Source organism: Egretta garzetta, unplaced genomic scaffold (assembly GCF_000687185.1).
Source record: "Egretta garzetta isolate BGI_Z169 unplaced genomic scaffold, ASM68718v1 scaffold292, whole genome shotgun sequence".
Lineage (NCBI taxonomy): Eukaryota > Metazoa > Chordata > Aves > Pelecaniformes > Ardeidae > Egretta > Egretta garzetta.
In genome coordinates, this window is record NW_009258789.1 from 1,101,950 (window position 1) to 1,124,417 (window position 22,468).

General features: G+C 39.2%; 1 protein-coding gene across 1 annotated transcript in view; it reads right to left on the reverse strand.

The window, feature by feature from the left end:
- Nucleotides 1–43: 43 nt before the first annotated feature.
- Nucleotides 44–22,468, reverse strand: part of OTOA (otoancorin) — a 36,839-nt gene continuing 14,414 nt past the window's right edge. Inside the window, exons 16-29 of the mRNA XM_035889269.1 lie at nucleotides 22,258–22,375; nucleotides 21,676–21,749; nucleotides 20,057–20,192; nucleotides 18,529–18,719; nucleotides 16,384–16,477; nucleotides 15,097–15,226; nucleotides 11,376–11,563; nucleotides 7,187–7,342; nucleotides 5,610–5,752; nucleotides 5,076–5,212; nucleotides 3,996–4,093; nucleotides 1,902–2,094; nucleotides 654–743; nucleotides 44–111 (exon numbers count right to left, since the gene is read on the reverse strand). Of these exons, the coding sequence (XP_035745162.1) occupies nucleotides 676–743; nucleotides 1,902–2,094; nucleotides 3,996–4,093; nucleotides 5,076–5,212; nucleotides 5,610–5,752; nucleotides 7,187–7,342; nucleotides 11,376–11,563; nucleotides 15,097–15,226; nucleotides 16,384–16,477; nucleotides 18,529–18,719; nucleotides 20,057–20,192; nucleotides 21,676–21,749; nucleotides 22,258–22,375 (1,726 nt within the window). The 3' untranslated portion in view covers nucleotides 44–111; nucleotides 654–675. The remainder of the gene's footprint in view (nucleotides 112–653; nucleotides 744–1,901; nucleotides 2,095–3,995; nucleotides 4,094–5,075; nucleotides 5,213–5,609; nucleotides 5,753–7,186; nucleotides 7,343–11,375; nucleotides 11,564–15,096; nucleotides 15,227–16,383; nucleotides 16,478–18,528; nucleotides 18,720–20,056; nucleotides 20,193–21,675; nucleotides 21,750–22,257; nucleotides 22,376–22,468) is intronic.

Sequence of the window (22,468 nt, forward strand, 5' to 3'; positions counted from 1 at the left end):
TTTAAGAAATTAACCGCTTCGCACTCAGGCATCTCAGACCCTCTTGATTCTACTATTCATGCTGAGCTGCAACTCCTTATCTCTAGCATCTCCTTTGTAAGCTCTGGGATACTGAAAATCAAAAAGCAAAGAAAAATATTAAGTCTTCTGACACATATTGATTTGCAGTCTTAAAGACTAAGTAGAACACTTAAGCATTTAGTTTGCTTAATTGGAATTTATACTTTAAGCCCACCAGTGCTCTTGTTAAATTTTAGACTGTCAATTAACGGTAAAATTAATGGAGATTATCAAAGTGGTTGTGGAATAAAATCTTATCAATAAAATGGAACAGGCAAAATACAGATTAATACTAACATGTTCCAAATAACAATGCAGTAATGGATTGGAATTACATGCAATTTTAAATATACTTTTGTTAAGATTGGCTTTCCAGTAAAGATAAGATAAAGTGCTTTCCCCTTGATTAGATTCTAAGATCATCTAACAGAGGTACAGGACACCTCTGAAATACAAAAAAATTATTTAGAAATTGTTATCTCTGTATTCAAAGCAGGAAGGGGGTGCCACAGTCCTTCATCCTATGTTGTTCGCTGTTACAGGTGAACTATGTTTCTGTTATAAAGCTACATCTTACTGAAAATACAACTTACCTCAAGTTTAACAATCATGGATTCAGAAAGGCAGGTGCAGTGTAAACCCAGCACACAACCAGATGCTGAAGCCACGCAAACAAGAAGCACCTGAAAAACAGAAAGCACTATGTCTTAGTGTTACAACACAGTTCAGGTCTAGTACAGTCTTATCTACACTACCCCAAAGCAGTGCAGCAAGTTCCAGCATTTGAATCCTAATTACATTCAGCAGCTCAAAGGACAATGTCAGTCAGAATGGTCACTTCCAGTTTCACATACACAGTTCTGAAGAGAAGCATTTCATAGGGGTGGTACTCACTAGAGATAGGAATAACGAATGAAAAGCTCAAGAACTCAGGTGATCTTTACCCAGAAAACTCCTCCCTTTGGCATATCTACAGAGGGAACAGGTCACGGGTGAGGGAGCTGGGCTGAGAGCACTGCTCAGGTGCTTCTGGGAAGGTCTGCTCTAATTCCATCAAGGGTATCATAGCAATTTAGTCCCCCTTACTCCTGCTTCAGCACCTCAGCATCCCTCTCTCTTCTTCAACAGCTTGTGTCTCATTGGTGTCACTGGAAACAACAATATTTGCTGTCTGATAGGGATAAGTTCTCAATGTTGGCTTGACTATGTGCAAACTCTCACTCATTGTAAAATGTCCATTAACGTACTTGCCAGCATAACTTGCCCAGTATGAACTGCAATATGGAGAAGTAAAATGTTAAACTACTGAAGCATAGGTAGTAATAGGCTTTAATTCCAAATAGGATGGGAACAGCAGGAAAAACTGTTCAAGGGATAAAGATGCTAATGCACCCCAGTGCTGCCTCCTTTCCCACTTGCAGTTCTGCAAACAAGGTTCTGCTGCAGATAAAGGTTGTGATCTGAAGGTCCAGAGATGGAGAGCCCTGCCTTAATTTAGCAGAGAACATGGGAGAGGAGAGTGAAAAGCTCACTGTTTCAGACTACATTTTACACAAGCTAGTGCTCAGCAAAGTGTAATGCTACTAGCAGCATATAGCTGCTAATGCTGTCTGACAATCTTTCTCTGTTATCCCTTGCTGTGGGTAAATCCATTGTTGTCCTTGCTGTTTGTCTTGGTCAGGCATGTGATTTGAGGCATGAGTTAAAATGTTGATTAGAAAATTCCCCGTAACCCACATTCAAAATACAGGTCTGATCCTGGTGGATGCTGCGAGGCTGCACACCCCACTGGTGCGTGTGTCCTTCCCTTCTAAGCAGGAGGAGGGAGTGACTCTACTCACCGCTTGGGGCAGGGGTTTGTACCACCTGGGTAGTGCTTGCACCATTTTGTGCCTCTGAGGTGCTTGTCCTGGCTCCGTCCAGCGCCAGCTGAAGGCTCTGGAGCTGCGGTGCATTCAGACGCTCACGCTGCGATCTGGTAACCATGACGGCATTTTCAGGGCCCAGGTTTGCTATTTGTTCTGGGGACAATGCCTGGGAGGAATAAAAGCCAGAAAAATTGGTGTAGGCTGTCAATTATATAAAGCAGGTAAGGAATCAGAAGTCAGCACTGTCTTGCATTTGGAACGGGGGGAAGCAGCCTTCAACATTCTGTTGCTATAAAAGAGCTCAAAAGAGCTTAAAAAAAATCCTCTGCATTCATTTACTTCACTGACCACTCAGCTATCTTTCACCCTTCTCTTTGCTGCTGGGATCTGACAGCTTGAGAAGCTTTCTATGCAAACACTGTATTGGACGCTTCATCAATATATTGCTGGCATTTAATTTTCCAGCCATTTCTTTTCCGATTTGTTCAAAGACCGATGACATTATGCATCCTCTTGTGTTTTCATTTATTTCCTCTTACATCTGCTCCCAAGCAACCTCACTTGAACCTATGTTTGACCTTTGATTATAGTTAGCAGTAGAGCAATGAGAGAAAAAACCCCATCCTTTAATCTCATTATTCAATTTTCTCTTTTAGATTGAAAATCTTCCATGTTTGGTCATATTAAAACTGGTGTTTAAAAATGCAACATGGCAATCATAATCTTACGGTAATTATCTTGTATCACATAGCAATTAGCCAGTTTGTAAAGCCTGCATGTATTGGGCATGCTGGATTGCTTTGATTCCATAGTTAACATTCTGCAGTCACAAGAATTTTAGCCCTCCTACACAACAAGTCTTCTTTGATGCAACAATTCTGCAGCCAGGTTCTACTTCAGAAAGACTAAACTTCCCTTCCAAGTAAGTCGGACAATGGAGCAAACCCTTCTTGAATTTTCATTGTCTAGCAAATGGTGTGCTCTTTTAAACCAAGTAAACTCATGTAAATGCCTACAGGTCCAGAAATTTTGAATTGAGCCTCCTCTTAATTCAATTCCATACTACAATGTAATTTTTCATGAACCGAAATCTGAAGAATGTATAGAGCTGTAAAATGAAGTTATAAAAAAACAGTGTAAAACCAAAATCTACTTTGAATCTTTCAAACACAGAAAAGTCTTCTGAGAAGGTGCCCTGTTATTTGTTAAGCACATTTGGTAGTATCATTACAATTATTACTAACAAAAATGTATGCTATTTCAAAGAAATTCTACAAGATGCTATAGATCTTCAGTTGTGCCTGTTTTTCAAAGAAATAGTTTCAATAAGGACATTTCAGGCTTATCTAAACTGTTGGTGGTACTGTGCAGAACAGCTAGTGTTCAAGGAGTTTTTCTCTTTTATGGAAGCTGACACAGTTAACTATCTGTTTAGCTCATCTGTCCATAAGTACATTGCTTGCCTGAGCATCTGAAAGAGACCAGCCTAGGCAGAATATTAATCTTGTCACTAAGTCAAATAAAGTCTGGGGCAATGATCTCAAGATCCATGTTCTAATTTCTGGTCCACATTCAGAACTGCTGTAATTAGACGTAATTACTTTCCAATCCATATCTGCCTGTACAATCTGTTTTTCAGAGCTCACTCAGGAGAATGTTGCCAGATTCTAGGATAATAAAAAAGCTCTTACATAGTCAGCAGAGAAATTTTAGCTATGGTATCGTCCTTGCAAATGTTAATAAACAGAGAAGAAAACTCAGATCTTAATACAGCGTTGGAAGAGAGAGAGTCCATTTCCTGTGTTCTGACCTTAGATCTTTGCTTTTTCCTTGGGATGCATTCTGAAGAATAAATAAAGCTTGTCTAGCATATTTTATGGGCATCACAAATACAGATGATATAGCTGAAAGTTAATGTTTCAGACCCTTAACTACCTCTCATTTAACACACCATAGAAAAATTCTTTCTGAAACCCAAAACCAAACTATAAGTCAGTGTTGCATTTTATTTATACTAGGTCAAAAATGACAGAAATTTGGTTACTTCTTCATTAATTGAGCTCTTACTTGGAAAATTTCAGGAGGTATGTGTCTTATTGCTATTGGCTGGAAATACGGCATCAGGTTTTTATCAAAAGCTTTTAATTCCTCCTCATTCAAACCACCTAAAAAATAGGAACAGAACTCAGTTAATATTCTTCTTGTTAGATTTATATTTATTTTTAGGCTAATACAAATTTTAAGCATTTATACAAAATATCCAATAAATTATTTACTCAGTACCTTATGGAGAGAGATAGTGAGGGTTTTGGGGGGTTGTTTCTTTCATTATATTCCAACATTACAAATCATCTGACCTCAACCAGTGGTATGGAATGTACTCTAACTGAGTTACTTTAGCTTGCAAAAGAGACAAAAGACAATGACAAAAATCAATAAAATGAAAAGCAGCGTTATTAGGGAATGTCCGTTCACAGTCTCTTCTGATGCAAAATTAGGGAGTATAAGCATGCAATGGGAGTTACTTAGTTACTTCTTCACCCATTAGGTACTTACAGTGTGGAATGATTGCTGCAGGCATTGGGGATGCTAAATTTTATGTGAGATCAATGTGCAGTTAAACAGGTGAAAAAAATCCATGAACAAAATTGTGTGTGACCTCTGGCTCGGGAAGTCTCTGAGGTTGCGAGAGCACTCTGGAGAAGCACCACTCCAGGCTAACCCTGCTCTTCTGCTCTTCCCTGGGCAGCTCATTCTTTCCACTGTTGGAGGCAGGATGCTCAGTCACCTAGAGCACTGCTCTGACCCAAGACAGCCACTCTTGTAGCAGCAGAGTTCACAAATAGTGACTGGGTCTGGAATCCTGGTTGGTTTTGCCCTCCTTGATTTATCCTTTCTAACTGACAGGACCCAAAGGACTTCAGGCTGCACTCCCCAAAGTTGGTTTGAGCAGATTCAAAGAACTTTACGGAGAATACCATGACTTTTCTTTAGTGCTAATGAAATTGCTGGATGTCCATCTCTGCAGGAGACTCCTCTCTGGAAGAAATGCCTTTTGCCAGTCTAGAAAAATGCATTGCTACATGAACCTGTCTCTTAATGCTTAATAACAATGCTTCAGAACCATCACTCTCTGATTTTTGTTACCTGCTATAGTACCAATCTCCTGTAAAATAGAGCCATTCCAGCTGGCAGCAGTACCAAACACAGATTCTGTCATCTTCTTAAATTGTCTCAGAACAGGGGTGCTACAAAACAACAGGCCAATTCTTGCAACAGCACCACTGCAAAAGGCAACAAGGTTAACGTTACATATTGCAATTACATGCAATACTAAATAGGTCTGGAATATACTTAGTCTGGTGTAAGAAGACTGTAAACCCATTTTCAAGTTAAAATATATGTACGCAAATTGCATACAAATGTTTAATACTTTGAGAAAATACCTGAGTTTCTCAATGCGATACTTAAATGGTGGGATATAAATGGCAGAGGACATCTAAAATAGAATACATTTAGAACTAGTGTATGCCTTCCATAACAGTTATTGCCTGTCTAAAAGCATTTAAAATGTAAAATGTGTCCTTTAGGCTCTGGAAATCTTGAAGGAAAACAAATTGCACAATACATTTTATCAATAAAGATACTAATAAATATTTCATTAAGTATCAAATGCAGTACCTGAATTCAGCACTCCTTATGGATGTGATTTCTGTGGAGTTCAAAGCACAGAGAATAGCTCCTAATCCAACTAAGTCAAAGCTTTTTAGTGTACTGATTGTCTGGCCAGAGTCTTCTAGAAAACCTTGCAAAATAGATCTTGCCTACAAAAGCAGGAAGATATTATGCATGAACAACATAAATATAATTGAAGGTTTTGGTACTAGAAGCTCAAATTCTTACTGGAAGCTATGGACCATAGATAATCCTCACCCTCCCCAACGTAATTAATTGGAGTTTGCCATGGCCTTCAGGAGGAGCACTGTCACCACCTATATGTGACACTTCAACAGGGCACTGTTACACAACCACTTCCCAAGTGCAAGTGAGTTGAAAGCACTCTGTACCTCTTCTGCTGGGTCACGAGGAAACCCTTCACCGGAAGAAATGGGCGTTGAAGTGCCTAGCAGAACTGCCCAATTCAATTAAATTGCTAGAACATAAATTACTCAAGGAATGATATGAAATTTATAGTTTTTCTAATACTCATGTTGTCTTGTCTTATTTAAGTGTCATAATAAGTGATGACCTGTGTTTAGGATTAATTTTCAGATATGAATGGGATATTGGTACCAAAATGCCTTTGCAAGCCTAAGGCATTTAGGATGGTGCTCATCCTAAACTAACCACTTAAAAATTGTGCCTAGCTTAAGCCTGCCACCGAGGTATCCTCCAAAGTCAGTGAAAGAAAAAAGCATCTTCCAAGATTTCCTCATCTAACCACAATGCTGAGCCTCAAATGAGTAGCTTAAACTAGCTGCCTAACTTTTAGACAACTGAAGTTAGGCAGGATGAATCTCTTTTAACTAGCTATTCTGACTCACAGCAGGAAACCTCAAAAGCCAACTAGTATTGTATAAACTCCTCCCAAGTGCTTCATTCTGATAGTGGTCTTCAGAACAAGAATCTGTTAACCAGATTTGTGATATTCTACCAAAGCTGGCTGCAACCATGCCAGCATCTGTGCAGCCGAGAAGCCCTGATGGTACAGGTCACACAGTCAGCAGCATGTTGCCAATTGCATATACAAATAAAAGCTTTTAACTCTTAGTATGAAAGTCCCACTGGCATAACTAGAAGTTATTCAAGGGAAGGAAGATGAGAGGAGCATATCTGCTAATAACTTGGGCTTCTAAGGCAATGGATGCTGGGGTTGGGGGGCACCCTACCTCTTCAGTAATTACTCTTAGTTAGGAAGGGCTGGTACCACCTAGCAGTAGTGTCTATTTTGGGGTGAGTGTGAGAGGAGCTCCTGACCTCTTTCTACTACTTAGTGGGCAAGTGCAAAAGAATACACTCGTCACCACCACAACTAATATTGATTGATGTCCTCTTGACCATCTCACCAGGTAAGCCAGCATCCAGGCAGACATTGGTGCTGACCTACCTCCCCACTTTCACTGGGATCACAGCTGCAGAAAAGCAGCAGGGAGTAGTGTGGATTGCTGTATCTGTTTCGTAGGCAATCCCAGGACTTCAGTCCCAAAGGGCATGAATCCAGAGCCTTTCACCAGGAGTACACTCAATAATATACTTACCTGGGTAGGAGTCCATTCTGTTTGTTGACTAAGTACAGAAATGGTGTCGATAGAATGCAAATCCAGCTCTTGGATTTCACGTTCGGTGAGTACCAGAGCAATGCGGCCCAGGGAAACAATATGATAACTTTTCCAGCCTGGCAGCGATCCCCAAACCTTTAGAAGAGGTTCATTAGTGTCTGTTAGATCATTTGAATCTTCCTCTATATACACCATTCTCAAACCCCTTGGTTTTAAAAGTCCCAATACCCGAAGTATGCCCCTTTGCACACAAAAGGCAGAGCTTAGGTATTGTGAAGGTTTTCAAGGTTCTACACTAATAATGGTTAGTTTATCTAAAAATGCTACAATTTGTACAGCTTGAGCTTGTTGATAAGTCAAGTGCAGGGACTGCTGGAAGCGTTGCTGTAGGAGCAAGGACCACTAAACCCAATAAAAAAGCAAGTCTCTGCCGAGACCCACACTGTTACACCGCTATCGTGAAAGCAGCACCTGGACTACCCAGGCTTCTACACCAGTTGTAATTGCTCCAGTGGACTGACTTTAAATTGCTTTCGTGACCAGTCATTCTGGCTCAGTCATTGACGAGGAAAGCAGAAATCGAAGTAGAGAATCAGTTAACGCAGACAAATAGCCTGTTCCTAAAGCTCCGATTTCTAGTTTATATGCATACAACATTAAAAAAAAAAATTGAATGTATTTGTACAGATACAGTTAAACCTGTAAAGCTCTGTAAAAATAAAGAAATAAGCAGGGGCTCTTCTATACCAGTACCAATGTATTTAAATTGACAAGTTCCACTGCTTTTAACTTTTTCCGTGATATAGTTACAGTGATTCAAAAACTGTCATGGATCAGTCCTAAGAAAATTTTGATTTCAGGAAAAGGTCTGCCTGAATAAGGAATAATGAAAGTCCATCAAGAGCTGAATTTGCAGAGGCCAGAACCGTCAATTACATTTACTTGGAAAGGATAGAAGATGGTAGACAGTGGTTAGTATCTCTCAGGACATGGCCATTTGTCTTTAGAGAAAAAAGACACTGGGCTTTGACTGGAGGAAGTAACTTGAACAAGGCACTGATTTAAAAAAAAAGCTCCCTCTAAAGGTCTCACATACTTCAGCAACTTTGCATCACATCAGTCAATACATGACAGTTTTCTAGTACATGATTGTGCTGTAACTCCACATAGGAAAATAAAACTAAAAGCTCAGTCCTGAGTTGATTGTTCATTCATGGAAATATTTCTTCCATTTTCACGATAGCTACAATTTAACTTTTGTTCAAAGAATTAGAAAGGTCAAAGCTAGTAAGGACTTGCTGAACAAATACCTCTGCAGTTTCGTACTAAATAGTGGTTGCACCTTCAGATGGAGAAAAAGGGCCAGATCTCTGGAATGAGATGCTCCTTAAGCAGAGTTGTGGACTATCTGCTGTTCATACCAATGCACGTATCCAACACAGAGCGGCCTCAGGACTGCCAAGGTGCTTTTTTCAACTATGACCCTCGGGTTAAGGGTTTGTTTAAGAGATGCTTTGCTGGACCTGTACCTCCCAACTGAGTTTCCACCGGATCTTTTATGTTGGTTTTACGATGTCATAAAGAAACAGAAAAAGGGTCTAAGCCTGGGAAATTTCAATCTTTTCCAAAGAAAGTAGATAGTAAAAAGCATTAGCCCAATTTTAAAGCTCTTAATTCTCTAGCTTAGGAGATCCACGAAACACATTGCAGTTAAAAATGTTGTGTGTCTATTTCCTGATCTAGGTCATAAACTACAGAATTTGAAGTACTTCATAAATAGTATTATCCGACAGTGCTGGATTAAATCTCAGACCTAACGATATAAATAAACACAACACATGAAACTGAAACACTCCTTTGTCCTCATTCACCTAGAGACTACAGATCCATACATCTGTTACTATTGCAGAGCTTGGGGACCTTCCACTTACAAGTGAGCTAAGCTTCTTACTTCCATTAAGACACAATCTGATAACTAGACTTTTTGAATTAGTTTGCAACTATGAGTAGTACACAGTTTCTTTTAGGGGAAATCAATCAATTTAGGAGAAATTAAAGCTGGCTTAATCAAACCTTTAATCAAAGATGCCCTTTAGTTAATAATGTAACAGCATCTTATGCACATAATTTCAAAGAGCTTTGCCTGTACTATCTGATTTCTCATGCTGCACGTTTAGTTTAACACCATGGTGCACTTTGCAAATTAATGTATAGGAAGTCTGTCTTTGCCTAGCAGCAATCTGTCTTACAAACACTCACACAGACAGAATATACTTTCATTTGGTGCACTACAGGTCTGTATATCTTTGAACTGAATATAGCTGGGATATGAGTGTATTAACCTTGTTGGCAATTTCTCTACAATGCTCTGTAAGTATACCATTTTGTTGCAGTGCTGTAAAATATTTTAGTTCCCACTATTTCAGATGAGCACTGTTTTTATTTTCTTCTCAAATTATATTTTTTTCCCTTTTCCTACCCACATGTCTTCATGCTGACAGAGGAAAGCTGTCTTGGGCAGAATGCACCTGATGCAGTGGGCAGTTGTCCTACTGCAACAAGACAGCAGTGACAGAATTGCAGAGAGTCACCATGTGCTTTTGGAAATCTGGTTAGTGCCACTTCTCTTTGAGTACCTGCAGTTCAGGAGTTTTAGAAGCTGAGCTTCACTGCTAAAAACTGCACTGTTGGCCTTATCTACCCAACAGTCATGGCAAGCTCCACTACTTGGGCTGCAGCTGCTGGTTTAAGGAGATGCTGCCGGGGTCCACCTTGTCTCCTGCTTCTGCTTTCCTCCAGGGGTCGCAGCCCTCAGATCTCCAAGCATCTGCACTCACACTATTTGCAGCCAACTGCACTTACAGATGCTTCCTAACCTCATTCTGTCAGAATGATCTGATGAAGCCTAAAAAGAACTTTTAAAACATTGGATCGTTTTGACAGAATGGGATTACAGAGTAGCTAGTCATGCAGAGATGGAAGCAGAGAGGAAATAACCTCCAGCAGGTGCTGGTGACAGGAAGCTGAAGATAGGCTAGGGATGGTAACCTCTTCTCCTCTGGGTTTTCTGTCACCAAAACAACTTGTCTGACTGCACCCTAAGGCTCTTCCCTGCTGAAACAAAAGTATGTTTGGGACAGTACCTGTCCCAAACCTAAAGCAGCAAGAGGAGCTCACGCCAGGAAGGAATGCAGCACCAACAACAGGGATGGAGCAAGGTCTCACTTCTCTCCCAGCCCACAGGTGGCCAAAACAGTGCTGCTCGGAGCCCAGACACCTTGCTGATGCTCTGCCCCAAACACAGCATGCTGAACTGCACCCAGCACAGCACTCTACCCCCAGTACTCTGGCACAGATCCTGCACTGCCATGCCAGACGGGGAGAAGTTTTAGTCCCAGTCTTCCGTACTGCTGCTGCAGCATGGACATCACATACGGGCTGAGCCCAGGGCAGAGACCTCTCTGAGGAGCTCAAGAGGAGCTGCATTGCTGCACTTTGAAACAAAGAGGTGCCAGAGGTGCTGCAGGAGTGGTGACGAGAGCCGAGACTGCAGCCCTGTTCCTCCCCATGAATCTGCAGCCTGGTAAAGATAGAGGCCTTCTCTCTGTTGTGTTTCTGTAACTTGCACTCACCAGTAACATCCTAGTAAAGACAGACTGAATGCATGTGGGTTTTTTTCCTCCCTAAGATTTCGTACTGATGGGTTTGTCCCTGCCTGTGACAAGAAGGTGGGAGAATGAGCTTTATTCAGCTAATAGCAGTCTCTTTCAGTCAGTCTGGTTTTACACCACTATAAACTATATTTAATATTGATGTAGACAGTTTAACGCTCTGAGCTTAATTTTCAGCAGGCCAATCAACAGCCTATAGTACTTCTTGCTGATTTTTCATTTATGAAAGAAAAGTGAGAACCAAGCAACTGAAAAGCAATTCAAAAGTAAAAGCGCTTAAGTTTTTCAGCTGCCAATAGCTCAGAACTACTTGCCTGTTGACTCTAAAGCAAGGGCAATAGTCTTCTATCACCATCTCACATTATTTTTCCAATAAACAATAGATATTCTTGCAGCAGCAGTGACATTACCATAGCACAGTTATTTTAGAACTGCATAGTTCAATAACAGCAAATCAAATTATGGATTTAATTTTCCTTCACAGACAGGATAGTTACCTGCTTGGCTTTTTCCTTCAAGGCAATAAGCTGGGAGCTGTTAAAACCCAAGACAGTCCCAAGAAGTTCCACATTTTTGTCAAAAGTCCCTGCATCCATGCATTTCAGTTCCTGAACTGACCAAAAGGCATTTGCTTCTGCTAGTTTAATAATTTCATCTGAAGAAGGAGCTCTGGTTCCCAGGCAATCTGGAAAAAAGTCAAATAGCAAGAGTTTTCTTCAAGGAGAGTGAAAAGAAGAAATCAAAGCAATATAGATATTTAAGAGCATGACAGACTATGAATTAACTGCAGCTGATGTGATATTGATAAATTAATTATCTTGCAATGAAATAATTTCTTTAAATATTCACACTGTTAATATTCTTGATCTAAAAATAGAATTTGCCTAACTTGCAAGAAATCTGTTATATTCTTTGTCCTCCAAAGGCAGTGCATGCTGGAAAAAAAAATAGGAGCAGACATATATTTCAGAACAGTTACAATATAGGATACCACAATAAAATTAAAATCTGGATATGTGTAATGAGAGTAGCCAATATCTTGCAAGCTACTTTCAAGTCTAATTACCTAAAGGCATCAAAACCCAGCCAAGGGCTTATTCTGAGGTAAAACCACCATTCACTGGGAGCCTTGCTTGAGTAAGAATTAAATGCAAATCTTTGGGATGACCTCGGTGGAAGTTTCCATATAACTATGTCATTGCTCACAAAAAAATGTTGCAGCCGAATAAACTTCTCCACGTTTAAACAGCACATATGTGAATCCAGCTCAACAGGAAAGTAACAAACGTGAGAGTTCCTTTTACTCTGAAATATCCTGACAAAGATGTATGTCTTGTAAGACTTGCCTGACATTTAAACAAGGTGAAGACAGAAGCTAGATGTGTCAGAGAAGCACGGTGCTTGTTCTTATGTCAAGCATGTTGTTAAAATGTCAGGATTGAGAGAGGGCTGTTCACTTAGAACAGAACTGTTTGGACAGAAAAACTCCATTTAAAAATCTTATTTATGTTCAGGTTCTGGCCCCATGCCTGATCAAACGAGACAGTTTCCATTGTGTGTTTTAACAAATCCTGGTCTTTGTTGGCGTAATCTACCTCTAATATTGATAGAAAGTGGAAATTAGAATCCTAATGTGGTTGCTCACTGCTCTCTCCTGTCACTAATTTAGGAAAACCTTATTAAATAATTAAATCTAAACCAAATAATCCCTACATGTCTTCAGATATGGTCATTACCAGTAAAAAGCAAGAATTTCACAGATGCTGTGCCTGAGCTAAGCTCCTCCAGATAGATAAATTAAAGAGAGGATGTACAAAGTAGATTTGTACTTTGAAAGGAGGCAGAGGAGGGATTTATTTGCATCAAAGGAAGCTGCAGTAGTGGGTAGAACACTAAAAAGATTGAATCTGTTGAGCAAACGAAAATGTTGTTCAGCTTCCACAGTACCAGCTGATGTTCTGCTCTCCCTTTACACCGCCCTCTTGTGAAGCTGCATTGTTTCACTTTCCCCTGCTGCAAAAGGTCAGCTTTTATCATGTAAATACTACCCATCCAGACACAATGCAGTTCCCTTCCCCAAGTCGTGAAAACCTAATATTTTGTGTTCTTGGAAAAAACATTGATTTTATTATTTGTAACACACCAGATACATTGGCACGATTACAGAGGGAAATACTAATGAGACTCCTGGCTTTGCTTCCTGTATCTGATGCTACTTCACTCTTCCTTTTGCTATATAATCACATTTAATTTGATGAAGAACATTATGTATATAAAATATTATAACATCTCAGTGCTTGAGGTAAGCCACTTGAATTCTTTTTCCAGCGCTGCCACTGCTTTCTGGTCGCATCTTGGACATACAATTCCTGAGATTTGTCTCATATGTTCCATCTTGCCTTAAGCAACACCTTTGTTTTTATCTTGATGTAAACATAGATGTAAGAACTCTGTCACTGGTAATTGTTACTGTTATTAATATTAGCTCACAAGTGGACCATGGGAAAATAGGAGGTTGGTAGCATGAAGAGCATCAGTATTATTCTAGAGCCATTTTCATAATACCCAATTTTCTAGTGATTTACAAATCAGCCATAAAATTTCATTCCTTATTGAAACCACTGTGTGAGTTGTGTGGAGTTGATAAGATTATGTTTGGCAACAGAACTTCAATACCATACTTGGACTGCAGTAGTTCTTAGACTAGCATAAACAATCCTTCAATTTTTCATCTCCCAGACTCCCTCCCCGCTGAGCTCGTGCACCCCAAGTGAATAATGAAAAGCCTCCATAGTCTTGGAGCAGAGTTATTCTTTGACAAAGATCATTAGCTTCACTGGCAGGTTTATATTGGTCTTGCAATGCAGATGAGACAGTTTGGCAAGTGCACTGGACATGAGTTAGTTTGATTAGAGAAGTCTTTGGGATTCACGTTGTTGTGATCCAGAGGCCTAAAAAAGCACACATAAGGACACGAGCATACTGAATTACCTGATGTTGAACCTTTAGTCCTGTGGTCCATGTCTAAAGAAATATGATTTATGATCTGATGGTTTACTTGTTCAAGGAAGAGTGAATTTCATGCATACAGATGGAATAATACTGTGCTATTCCACCAGCTCGATTCTGCTTTTTTAGGGCATGATAGTTGTGTAACAACTCCTGTGATCAATAGAGGTCATGTTTTTTTTCCGGCTATGCAAAAATACAACTCTGTAGAACACCCTCTGTCTCTCTCCGTATACAAATTACATTATTACATTATCAGGAGCAAATTCATTCCCAGAGGCACAGGGTCATCATTCAGAGTTGCTGTTATACAAGCAGATGGATTTCCATGGTGGCTCATAGCTTGCTGAGAGCTTGGACCTGTATTCTGTTAGGCAGAGAACCAATGGGGAGATTTTCAAAGACATAAAGGCAGACAGTACCAAACTCCTTGAAAGTGTTGGGGTCTAAATTCCCATTAGTGCTTTCAAGAGCCTCCCCCACAGCAGGGTTGTTTTTCATGGCACATGATGGCATAGCTTAAAAATTCTGCCTGGGTAAATGTCAAGTAAGAGAAAGGATACAGTTATTGTAATAATAGAATATAGTCAAAGTATGTACCTTATACAAAGAAAATGATCCATTTGTCACCAGAGATTTTAATAGATTAGTTTGATTGCTAATTAAAATACCGTTTATATTATAACAAACTTTGTCCATTTGGGCAGACAGTGTCACCAACGTCAGATTTATGAGCAAGTCAACATATACTCATGTCTGGCAAAGGATTAACTATGTGCAATCTTTCAGCACAACAGTAACTTGTCACCTTCAAAGCTTTCTAATTCAAGGATTTTCACTTAGATTACAAAGGAAAGTAAAAACAAACAAAAAAAGTAAAAATAAGCAAAACCCTCTAATTCAAATCATTAATCTTTTCCCTTCGTGCACTCGGGAGAGGCTTAACCATACAACCCTGTAATGAAATTGTTACAGCAATTGGTCAATGCATGAGGCAACTACAGGCAACAGAATGAAGACTCTCACAGTTTTTGCTAAAACTCTGAACCTCTTCAAGCTACTCAATGCTTTACTTTTTATCGTCCAACTTCTCAGAATGCATTTGATGACAAGGTGAAACAAAAAGTCTGTTTGAACTGCACCATCACAGCCCAAAATGGCACCACTGTGAACTTGGCACTTTGCACAGATATCACGTGAAATACTGACCAGGTCTGGCGAGAGGTGATTCGATGTTGGCAGTGGCATTGGAGACAGATTCAAATACAGTTGACAGAAGCTCTTCAGCTGAAGAAATCAGTCCAATTGTCTTTGCTATTTGTAAAATGATATCAGGGAACTTCAAAGGGAAAAACAGAATAAATAAGACTTCTTTCTCCCTTTTAAAAAAATTGAATTTGCAGAGAAAGACTTGTGCAGACCTCAGCAAAGCAGGGGTTAGTAAGAGCTCAGCCTCCTTCCTATATGTGCAGATATTTCAGAAGAGGAGAGTAAATTGGCTGCTACTGAAAGGTCAACAGCATATGTTTGAGGGGAAAAAAAAAAGAGAAACAAAGCAAATACTGAGCGATCCTCCCTCTCGTATGCCCTCTCAGCTTCTGGCAATGCCTGAGTACTGCCCAATTGGAGTCTGTGTCCAGGCCCTTCTGTAGCAATGAGTTCCACCATTTTAGTATCTGCAGTACAGAAAGTACTTTATTTTGTTTGTCTTAAATTTGCCAGATAAGTGTAAGAATTGAGTATAGGGACCCAATTAAATTATGAAAAATAACTTCAACCTGTTCACCTTTTTTAGGCTTTTTTGACCTCTCCCCTCTACCCCGCTAGACACCTTCCTTTCGGTTGAAGAGTCCTATTCTATTTGGTCAATTATAAGCATTATCTCCTGAGGAAAAGTTGCTGACTGTGCTCACATTATTTCTGCTGAAGAATGAATTCCTCATTCCAGTATAGTTTACTCCTTTACATAAAAATTTTAAGATTATAAGAACTAAAGAGGGCAAAGAAACCATGAAGTGCAATGCTGAGGCTATTGGTTATTCCTGTGTGTGCTACACTGCCCCTAGGGCAAAGGGCCACATGAGTAAAAATACTAATTTGATCAGTATGATCCCAGTATTAAGAGGTTAAGAAACATATCTTTTATGGTTGGAAGGCAGGGCAATAGAGGAAACAACACTGCAAGGTGTAAAGTACTAAAAGCGTTTGAGTCTGCATCACTATAAATGCACCTTTTTTTTTTTTCTACATGACAATGTACAATTAACATCACATACTTGCAAGTAATTGTTTATATTACCATTACTTTCAAGAAGAAATCTCAAAAATTTTGATGGAGTCAAGAATGTGAGAAATGTTAACACATGGTTCCTTGACAAGAGAATTATTTACCTAGCTTGGCATTCAGGTTACATAATTTAGACTGCATTATGACATTCACAAATCCAAATTCTAACAATATCTTTTAAAAATTTAAAAGCTATAATAAAAACATACCTTTTCAGCAAGGACGTTTAATTCCCCTTTTGACAGCAGAGCTATGAATGGTCCAACATCTAATGTTGTTTCACCTGTCCAGTTGTTTGGGGAGCTGAAGAAGTATTTTAGAAAATTGTATTAATGAAGAACATTTGCAAGCAAAATTACACTAAAACTTCAGAGTTTTTCTTACACTGTATCATATAGGAAACACAGACACTTTTATGCCAATGTGATGATTCATGCTTATTAACATCAGATTGCATTTTCTCATTTCTCTGTGATATATAGGGCATTAGTGGAATTTTCAGTATATTCAGAGAAAGCCTTCAAATACTGTGGTAATGGAGCTCTCTCTCCCCCTCAATAGTCATAATATTCTTAGCATTACAGTCTTCAAGCAAGGAGAAATCATTCTTTTTTTAAAAGAAACTTTACCATTTTCTATTAGGTTCATACTGCAATAGTAGCCTGTAAAATGGTATCAGAAGAGAAGTACAAACCTCATAACCAAAATTGAAACTATCCTTTTTCCAAGAATCCTATCCTAAGGACCAATGTGGCTAACACTCCAAGCAAGCAATACTTGCCAGTACTTGCTTATAAATTAAAAAAACCCCTCCTCTATTCCAATATTTAACTATTTTCAGGTGTACAGGGGCTATTTTTCATTGGTGTTGGGCAACTGTAACTTTCCCCGATGTCAGCAGGAGCTGTGGGTGCTCAACATTTCTGAAAAACAGGTCCATGCGCATTTAGGAGAAACGGACAGTTTCCCTCTCATTCTGAAAAGATGGAGTTCAGTCAACAACTCAGGAAAGTAACTCAGTGTGGCACCAATCTGCTGCTAATGCTGCCTTTTTAAAAACTAAGGGATAGAAACACAAAACATAGGTGATGGAACAGAAGATTTAAATCCATACCTTATTAGTTCTGTATTTTTACTGTCTGCTATTTCATTCAAGAGTCAAGAGTTAAGGAAGGCAGATCTAACACCTTGGAGAGTCACATCTAATGACACTTACACCATTTCTGTATGAAAGATCAATTCTATGATAGGTACCGTATCTCTTGAAATAACATGCTAAATTATTTGTAGGAATTTCAGGTCTTAAAAATTAAGTTCACGTTCAGTTCTGAGTGGTGCTGGGTGTTTCAAAATATATGTAGCTTAGCACTATGCAGGTTTGGCATATTTGAAAAAAATGTCACAAATGTTAGCCAACCCAGTTGGTGGCTGAGTTAAGAAAGCACTCTGATAAATAATTTTCAGCCTGAAAGAGCCTGAAGATGGTAGTAACAAATCTGTTATTCGTGCATGTTCTCACAGAAAACTCTATTTGGTTTCTTGCTCCACTATGAGGATGTTTGACTAGACAAATATTTTCAAAATAAAATAAGTAAAAATTATTTAGCACAGTTTCATGATTCAATAAAATGGATTTGTATCAAGATTAATGAGGGATGGGATCTGGTGGAAAATACAGCTATTCCATTACCAGAAAAATGTTGACTAGGAGGAAGCTGAATGAGCAACTAAAATGATTAGGTCCATCAAGTGACAGACTCTGTGGCTGAAGGGATGGTTAGCAACTACGCATTCAGTCTCCCATTTCAAATGAAAGATACGTCTAAGAGACAATGCAAGAGAGAAACAGTATATTCCTGTCAAGTAGAGGATGGCTTTGTTTTTTGCATGACCGATACAGCAGTGTGGTTCCAATCAGCCTCCTAATCTGAGTCATTAATGACATCTAAGATGCTGTCCGCTTTGTTACTTCTCTTGGTTGAACTTTATATCCCTCTGCTTCTTCTCTAACTCTCGCCCATTGCCACAGATGTTTACAGTCTTCTTTATTTCTCTTCTCACACCAGCACACTGAGTATTCGACTTCCACCCCTCCTCAAACACTACACTTTCTCTCCATTTCCTCTGGGACTTAGGTCATACAGGGTGTCCCTGGGGTTGTATTTTGTTCCACAGTTATCACATTACACACAAGAACAGAAATGTCATTCTAGTGGACAGAGACCCCAAGCTTGGCCAGTGATACAAGTTGCTTTGTGTTGTTTTCATTGCAGTTCTGTCGGGGTAAAGCAAACTGTTGGTATTTGCATGGCTTAACCATCATCATAAGCAAGGTGGTATATCTAATACCTTACCCATATAACTCAAGGAGTTTGTATTTAATTTCAGTCTTCTGCTCATGGCTGAGGTGTTGGCAGAGTTTGAATTGGTGAAGTGCTGTTGCCATTGCCTTCAGGGACATTCTGCCACGTAGAAAGGCTGGAGGTAAGTGGCAGATTAGATTTCCAAGTAGGTCAACATCATATTCATCAGCAATGGAGCCGTTCTGAAACAAGAAGCATTTACCTTGTTGGCAGAGCTAATCTTGGCTCTTGCTCTGTATCATTCAACCGCATCACAACACATTTAAGTTCTGTGACCCTTTAAGGAACAAAGACACAACAGTTTTCACTGGAAACCTAATCTACAATTTCTGCTGGGACTCTTTATACTTTTTGCTTTTACTAATGCAACTGGTGATATTTAATAAGCATTTGTCAGAGCTTTCAGTGTATCCTTTATTCCATATTGAAGCACACATAAAAGTAATTAAAATGAAATCTCCTGCCACAATCTCTATATCCAGGTGACCACCAAGTGCCTGCAGAGGTGGTGCAGTTCTGCCTGGCAGCAGAGACCTCACGTAGCCCCAAGCTTGTGGCAAAGGGGCTACAAGCTCTTGCTGTCAGAAGGTTTACCTCTAAGGGGTTTCTCAAGCAGCTAGGGATTATAGGGCTGGTTAGTATGTATAAGGACATGAATATTCACAGCTACACAAAAGAACTAGCTTCCCTTAAAAACTGGTGACTGCTGCAGCTCCCAGACAGCAGAAGACACAAAATCCTCCTGGTACCACCACCAGTCCCGTGGAGCTCCCTGTGCCACACACAGCTCTACGGGACTAGCACCACTTGGAGCAAGGGCAAACAGCTCCAGGGGCAAATGGGTCAGCTCCAGGCTGTCCTGGCCAGTTCATTGTGGTCAGCAGTGACATTTCATGAGAACACTTCGTAACATGCATGCAGTCAAGGAAAGTTGTTAAGGAAGCCATAAAAAGGTTTCCTTAGGCAGGGAACAATAAAATTGAAACACTACACCAAAAAAGCATAAGAATACAGATGGGTAAGTCAAGAACTTACATAGATGGTGACTGACATTACTGTATGAAATGCAGTACAGTAATATGTGTGAACAGAACCCCAGGATGGCTGTGTTTGAAAGGGTCCGGTCCAGCTCCTCCACTCAAATCATGTCAGCTACAGCAGGTTGCTGGGGCCTTGGCACTAAGAGCTTCTCTGAGCTTGTGATGATGAAGAAATTAGCATGCTGTGTTATTTTCTTTTGGACTCTTCTCAGAGTCCATCAGCTACGGTTTCACCGCACAAACACAGAGCAGGATAGCCTGTGTCTCAGGTTGCTGACTGTATAGAATAGACCATGAGCATGCACACATGGAGCGGAGAGTACAAATAGGCAGAATAACTTCGCGATGCACCACATGACAATAAAGGGACAGAAAACTTATCAACCACTCTCACTTAGTTTGGAATTGTCAGTGGTTAATTACAGATTACTTTTTTTGCAGCTCCCCCTCCACTGCTGACCCCTGCTAGCCATTCCTACCAAGCACTCCTGTACTTTTTGCAGGACAGCATTCTTTTTGTGAAGGCTTGGATTCAAAAGGTCCATCTCAGTCTTCCCCAGACTTTCAATGAAAGGGACACACAAAGAGCCTGAGACATACTCCAGGTACTCAGTCCTGCAGAAAGAATTCAAATGGTCTCAGAATATAAACCTGACCTTCATACATCCATAACCACACCCATAAAATCTGTGATGACAGAAGAATTTAAAGACAAGTCTGAACTTGAAAAATTATAAACCAGCCAGGCCAGAAAAGTTGCAATCAATCTACACCTTACTTTAACTTACATTATTTCTTCCAGTTCATCAGCACATCAATCTCACTTCAAAAAATGGCTAAGGGTTATAAATAGCTGCAAGTGGATGAAAGTGCTCTAAGATGTTTAACACTGTATGAAACAAGACTGTCTGCAGTTCAGAAACTTTTATCCTTTCTCGTTTTTATAAGGCATAATTCTCTGATGAATGAAGATGTGGTTGGTAGGTTAAGGACAGCAAGTGGTTTTAGAGTAGGCTTCCTTTTTATCAAAGTCCAAGAAGGCCTGCCAAATTAAACAAAATGATGCTTTTCTCCACGCAGAGTGGCAGGCAGCCTTTGCAAATAAAGCCACATCCTAAAGCTGCACAAGCCCAACCTTACCAGGGTTTGTAGGCAAGAGCACCAGCAACTTCTGATGGCCCTCAACAAGCAACATGCAATTACTGGCCAAATAACTTGGTGCTGCAGTTTGTAGAAAGCCTTGTATTAAAGTCTTTATATTATTATTTTATTGTTTTTAAATAGAGCAATGCCTTTTCAAACAGAATTATTTTCTTTTCTTACTTTTTTTCAATTAAAAAAAAATCCATGAAAGAATAGTTCTCATTCCCTTTTATCCCTTTAAGCATGTAGTAAGAAAGAAATAAAGAAAAAGGGAAATTAACAAGTTGTAAAATTCAGGCGTTCCTATCAAGCTACAGCTATTTTTTTTAATTTTTCTAAGGAAAAAAGCTGTCAGTGAATATTATTTGGCTACATATATAATGCAAAGTTTTGCTAGCTTACAAAAATGTCTTTAAACACACTGAAACATTTTTAACCATACAGAGCAATAAGCTTGGGCAGTACCCACTCTTAAAAAAAGAAAACCTAAACAAATAAGCAAACCAAGTCTCAGAATCCAGCATAAGCTACATTTAAATTAGTTTTGTGCTTCTAAATTATGCTCAAAAAAACCCAACGAATTAACCCCTTTATTTCGGCAGGCATCAGCAACAGTGTAAGCAGCAACATTACAAACTTTTTCATTGCTGCCACACCACTGCACTGTGATTCAGTCAGTACACAGAGCGCTTCAAGGGGGGCTGATTTCAAGGATGCAAAGGAATCCATAATTGTGAGAAAAATGAGCCGTACTAAAAGACATCAGGCATTACCTGACACAGATTACACTTCACACAGATTTTGGCTACAGTCAGTGACTGCTTTTTATAAATTACCATTTGTTTGAATCATTAGTTTTCTTAGGACTGAAGAGGTTATTAAAAAAGTGCTCAGAAGTACTCTGAATATACTGCTACAAATGCAGTAACTTAATAGTTTGTGAGATGCAACTTACGGAAGCACCAATAAAAGAAAGGGAGGAATAGATGCGTTGGAGACTTCCCAAAACTTCCAAGCCAAACAATTAACCTAAAAGCAACAAAAATTTAAGACCTTAAATGTTTCGAAATTTTGAGAAATAATGAAAATATGGTTTGTTTATTACAGCTTATAAATTAGCACATATAAACCTGCATATTATCTTCAGAGAGCATTTTTCTTTGGCTTTTTAAAAGCAGTTTAGAATTTTCTTTTTGTAGACATAAGAGATTAAATACTTTATATTTGAGTGCATGAGAGCATTTGTATGTTTTCAAAACTTACATATATTTCCAAACAGATTACTCATGAGTTAGGAAGTTAGAAGGACTGTAGAAATTTCTTGCAGTTTGTAAGTGACAAATGAAACTGTCAAAATGAGGTATGATAAGAGAGGAATTCACACATAAAAGATTTAAATTAAGTATGTTAACAGCAAGTTCACACACACAAGATTTTGAAAAAAAATGAAAATAGAATTAACCAAATTCTAATTTACCTACAGTTTGGATATTGGGTAGTATGTTTATGTACACAAAGTCTTTTTTTTTGGTTTTACCTGATAGGGAGAAAGCAGATGAAGATTCTTTTCAAAGAATTTAAAAGCGTTTAAAAAAAATTCTGTGCCCATACTTTCAATGAGTTGACAAGTTACTCCTTTCACAAGCTGTCCTGTGCTGATAGGAAAAGCAAAGTTCAATCTTTTGAATGCTTAAGCAGGATCTAGTCCTTACTCCCCACAACCACATCCTAAGATAGTTTCTTGACTC